The sequence below is a fragment of the Lycium barbarum genome, chromosome 8, assembly GCF_019175385.1.
Source record: "Lycium barbarum isolate Lr01 chromosome 8, ASM1917538v2, whole genome shotgun sequence".
Taxonomy (NCBI): domain Eukaryota; kingdom Viridiplantae; phylum Streptophyta; class Magnoliopsida; order Solanales; family Solanaceae; genus Lycium; species Lycium barbarum.
Window position 1 is genome coordinate 34,383,212 of NC_083344.1, and position 4,998 is coordinate 34,388,209.

General features: G+C 38.7%; 1 protein-coding gene across 2 annotated transcripts; it reads right to left on the minus strand.

Annotated features, from left to right (window-relative positions):
- Positions 1 to 2,515: 2,515 nt before the first annotated feature.
- Positions 2,516 to 4,585, minus strand: LOC132606112 (GDSL esterase/lipase At1g71250). Of its 2 annotated transcripts, none has more exons than XM_060319453.1 (5): positions 4,220 to 4,585; positions 3,958 to 4,085; positions 3,638 to 3,880; positions 3,367 to 3,544; positions 2,516 to 2,878 (listed from the first exon to the last, which is right to left on the minus strand). In XM_060319453.1, the coding sequence occupies exons 1-5, from the start codon at positions 4,449 to 4,451 to the stop codon at positions 2,652 to 2,654; spliced, it is 1,008 nt and encodes a 335-aa protein (XP_060175436.1). In that variant the 5' UTR covers positions 4,452 to 4,585; the 3' UTR covers positions 2,516 to 2,651. The 2 variants fall into 2 exon arrangements, with proteins under 2 accessions (XP_060175436.1, XP_060175435.1); XM_060319452.1 differs by having other exon boundaries at positions 3,286 to 3,544; positions 4,220 to 4,583.
- Between the last annotated feature and the right edge of the window lie 413 nt (positions 4,586 to 4,998).

Consider the following 4,998-nt stretch of genomic DNA (forward strand, 5'->3'; position numbering starts at 1 on the left):
TAGATCTAGAGGTCCTACTGAGCTGGACCACCTGTCTGTCTACCTGTATCTACGTGCATGAACGCAGCCTCCCGAGCAACGGGGAGTCAGTACGGATAATGTACTGAGTATGTAAGGCATAAGAACAACATATATATATATACATATACAAGAATCATGGATATGATCTGAACTCATAAGCTGAAATGACTATCTGCGTGTACTTGTATGAACTAGTATCTGCATGTATCTGCAAGTCTACAATTAAGATAGTATAGGCCTCAATTAGACTATTTACCTCGCTTACTAATCATTTAAAACACGGATAGATCTTGACAATTTATGGGCAACATTTTCCTTATAAGCTTCACAACTCTTCAACTTCTCATTCGATCCAACATCAACCACAATACCCACAACACGATGACAACACACACACTCAAGTCACTATCTTGTCCTTCATCAACTTACCACTCCCACAAACACCTTGTCTTTACTTAAATCACTAAAACTCTTGATAATAAACTCAAATACAAGGGTAGAAATCATTTACATACCTTAAGGGGGTCAAAAATCCCAAGAATCACTTCAAGTCCTACTTCCCTAGCTTTACAACCTTGAAGAAACCGTAGAAGCAACCTTCTTCTTCACAAGCTCCGGTTTACAGGGTCTGGGTCTTGTCAAATCTTCACTAATATGATGGAAAATATTGGGAGAGAATATATTATGGTGTTTCCGATTTGGAATGGAGGAAAATAATAAATAAGGTCGTGGCTCCTATATTTATACTTGGAAGACAAAAAGCTACAGCCGTCAGGTTCGACGAGCAGGTCGACGGCCCGTCATCGTGTCGACGATCCGTCGACCTGCGCCTGCAGATGTAAGGCTGCGGGACCATGTCGACGACCCGACGATGATGATTGGTGTTCTGCAAATTTTTTTGATTCAATTAAGATTGCGTCGATTCAATTCGTTCAACTTCTAACTCTATAAATTGCTAGGAATATCTGTTGGTACCCTTGTACAATGGATAGGACACTTTCTACCTCTAAACTAGGGGTCGGGCCTCTCTTCCAAGGGCATACCCGACTAGGAAACCATAGGTTCGACTACTACGAAAGCGAGAGGTGTAACAATTTGCACATTTCTTTTATTACCGGGTCGATCGCCGGTACCAAACCAAAAGTGAACGGGTATGTATACACGTTCGAGAAACCCGGTCTTAGAGTGGTGACATCGTCATTCTCATTGATAATGATAATCTAAGAAATTGATTCCCAATGACAGTCCGTACAAACAGTCTCGAGCTTGGAAGCTGTGATTGAGGAAGGGTAGTTTTTTACCATCTCACCCGGTCGCTTTGAGTAAGCGCCTTTTTAACGGTGAAATCTTTGGTAAAGCTATATGAACTGGGGATAAAAGGAAATGTAGTTTCAATGGTGGAGGTTGGAGTTTCTCCAGCTCCGACGCCGTCGCCCGGCGACCGCCGGTGGAAGAGCAGATGAGGAGGAAGTTCCATGTGAAGCAGCGGAAGATGAAGGTCATATTCCAGCCATTCTTGTAAGTTTGATCAAAGAACAAAGAGTGAAACATTGCAATTGAATGAAAGAGAGGGGTGAAAAGGGTTTTGTCAAGAGAGTTTCGGCTTAAGAAATCGAAGTGAGTAAAGAAAAAATGAGAAGGATTTGAGGTTTTATTGAAGAACTTGTCATCATTACGGAGACGGTTCGAATTTCGAACCGACCGTGTTGATCAATCACATTGCAACACGTTTCCAAAGCGTCAAGATTGAGAGGATGTACATCAAATCAAAAGGGAATGTTTTGTTTTCCCGCCATAACGATTGACGGTTTTTGAATCGTTTCAAGTTGAAGATAAGATCAAATTTACTTCCTAGCCACATATTAACATTCGACTGGAAAGTGTCTATCTGTGGCTAAAATCTGACATTACATGTGGCATGAGATGGTATCGACATATGGTAGAAAGAGATAACTAAGATGCATTTCGTTTGAGAACCCCAAGGGAATCATTCCATGCGCACCCGGAGCAAGGAGTCCGAAGCAATTGTCACGGAGCAGTTATGAACTTTAGGTGTTACATACCAATCCGGATATGTACTCAAATGTTATGCCTTTGTAATTAAGTAGTATTTATTGATCATTACTGTCCATAATTAGGCGCGATTCATGGCTCTATGCAAGTGGATTAGCACTATAAAAGGAGCCCAACATTAGTGTTAGAAGGCATCCAATTCTAGCTTAACAATTTACACTTACGCATACAAACAAATTATACTACCTTTTACTTACTTTTTGTATCAGGCCCAAAGTGTTCTTAAAGGTTGAGTATTCATCCGGAGTTGTCCTCACTGAGAGATTTCTCCAAATTCATACGGCTCAGGCTTTATCTATTGCATTCTTGTTTTATACTTACTTGATTTTCTTACTTATCGGTTGCTATTTATTTTTATCTCTTGCTATTTATTTTTATCTATAGAAAATCAATTCATGTATCCTTTAAATCTCTAAACAAATTCAACTGAACCTTTTTTAGGGCAAACAGAACCATCATTTACGCTAACTGCTGGTTTACATTATTAGGGATAACATTAACACACATGCAAAGAGGAGTACAAGAAGATAATTAAGTTGTAATATGTAAAGTTGGGCTCAAAAGTTGATAGCAGCCATTTGCTGAACGTTGATGGGGTAGCAATCGGAAGGGGGGCCAGAGTATGCCCTCTGTGCCAAGATGGCATCCACGGCTTGCGTTGGATGAAATGCATCCCAGAATATATACTTACTCCTGTCTAGGCATGGAAATTGATAGGGTAGGCATGTTATTTGTCCCTGGTTTCTCCCCACTCCACAGCATGCTCTGTCCCACACGTTAAATCCTGCATGCCATCAATTATAAACTATGCAAATTAACGCATATATAGTCAATTTGAAGAGCATAGTAACACTTGGAGTACTTTCTTGGCGAAAGGCCTTTCTACTATAAAATTAGTGACTTTGGTACGAAAAAGTAAAAGTTGATAGACAACCATGAAATTAATTCAGTGTTAAATGCTCTGATAGATTATTTCCAAGATAATTAAAGGGATCTTTCTAAAATAAGCATTAGTTAATAAATAACCTACTAAAAATAGTAAGCGACCTATTATAATAGGTTAAACTACCGTGATCGTGTAAGAAAATCTTTTGACTTTCAATGCATATAGTATAAATCTTAAAATGAAATGATAATTTTGATCCTATCCTAGCCGGTATATATATATATATATACATATATATATATTACCATATCTTGCAGGGTTGTTTAAGATATCACCAATAACAGCATAGGTGTTGCCATAAGCAAAAACGGCTCCAGGGTGACTGCCGTTGTTCATTAAGGTGACGAGCGATCTGAGACCCTCATTGAAACTACCGAGTATCTGGTTTACATAATCAACACATCTTCCTGGTGGGGCTTGTCCCGTGGCTAACTGATTCGGAATGCATCCAAGCGGCCCTATTCCTGCTAGCAGGAACTTCCTCAGCCCTACACTATACAACGCCTGCATACACAAGTATTAGTCATATCTGCTAGCTTACCACTAGGGGATCAAGAAAAGAAGAAGTAACTGTAATATTATTCACCCACAGCTTACCACAAGTTGCCTTGCATAGTGATTGAGAAGGAGGTTGGCAAACTGTTGGGGATTATAGTTGATACTGGAAGTATAAATGGAAGGCATGAGATAGTTGTTTATGTAGTCATTGCTTCCAAACACCATCACTGCTATTGATTTTGACAGGTGTGTGTTTAAATCACCGGGACTCATCATCGTCCTTAACTCACTTAATGTGCTTTCAAAATTTATCACTTGCTGGCTTAACGGGAACCTATCCATCTGTATATATATTCATACATCTATCACTAAAATTGTTTCAAAAGGAGAGAGGAAGAGAAATTAAAGAAGCATATTACATAGTGTTGGCCAGTTTCGTCGAGGATGCCAGCAGCAGCAGATGCATAGTTTACTCCCCCGAGGATTCTACCTCCTCTTGTGCTCGGATCTGCAAACGGCGGAGGAGAAGACATTCCCAACAATTCTCCTGAAACATTCACCATCTTAATTATACTACCAAACATATTAAGTTCGATTAATGTCCTTATGTGTTTCAATTTGACCATTATCATAGATAAACTATGTTTAATGAAAGAGTGCAAATATTAGAAAGTAAATTACCAAGAATATCGACAAAAGTTTTGCCATTGGAAAATCTGCCAGTAGGTAGTCTATTGTTGAAATCAATGCCATAAGGGAAGTAGTTTGATTTCGCTATAGAATTGATGAAATTGTTATTCCCATTATCAACCAGGGAGTCACCAAATACCCATAGAGCAGTAGGTGCGCCGTGTACTGATGAGCAGTACACAAGAAGAAGAACAAACAAACACATCATCGAGGACCTCTTCATTTTAATTTTAACGTTAATGGATGTGGATTTTATGATCTTTCCTTCCTTACTTTAATTTCCCCTCTTCATCATATTCTACTTTGGATTAATATAAAAGATGACCAAATTACTTTACATGTTGTAACACTATATCTTGTGAAACCGTTTAGCAGTACTATATGCAAGGCGGTACCAGAAAATCTTACTTTTGCTATCGGACTTTTCCTGATTTTGGTATCTTCTTTTCTTTTTCTCACGTCTAGTTCGTTTAGCTTTTGGTTGTTTGTTCAAGTCATTGAATTAAGGATATATATTAGCAAGGCACATGTGATGAAGTTTTCTGTTGAATGTTGGGGGGTTTTCTGTATGCCCTTTAATATTTTATACTATATGGTCCATACTTATGTGTTGCAAATTAAAAGAGCTCCTTATCTTGTCTCTTGTTGATTGATATAAACACAATCTAACACTAATGGAAAATCTTAGTAGCTCATCACTATCTGAACTTTCACCTTGTTGATGAGGGTTCGATTCCCCATCTTGTAATTTCCTTCTCCATTTTCCCTTC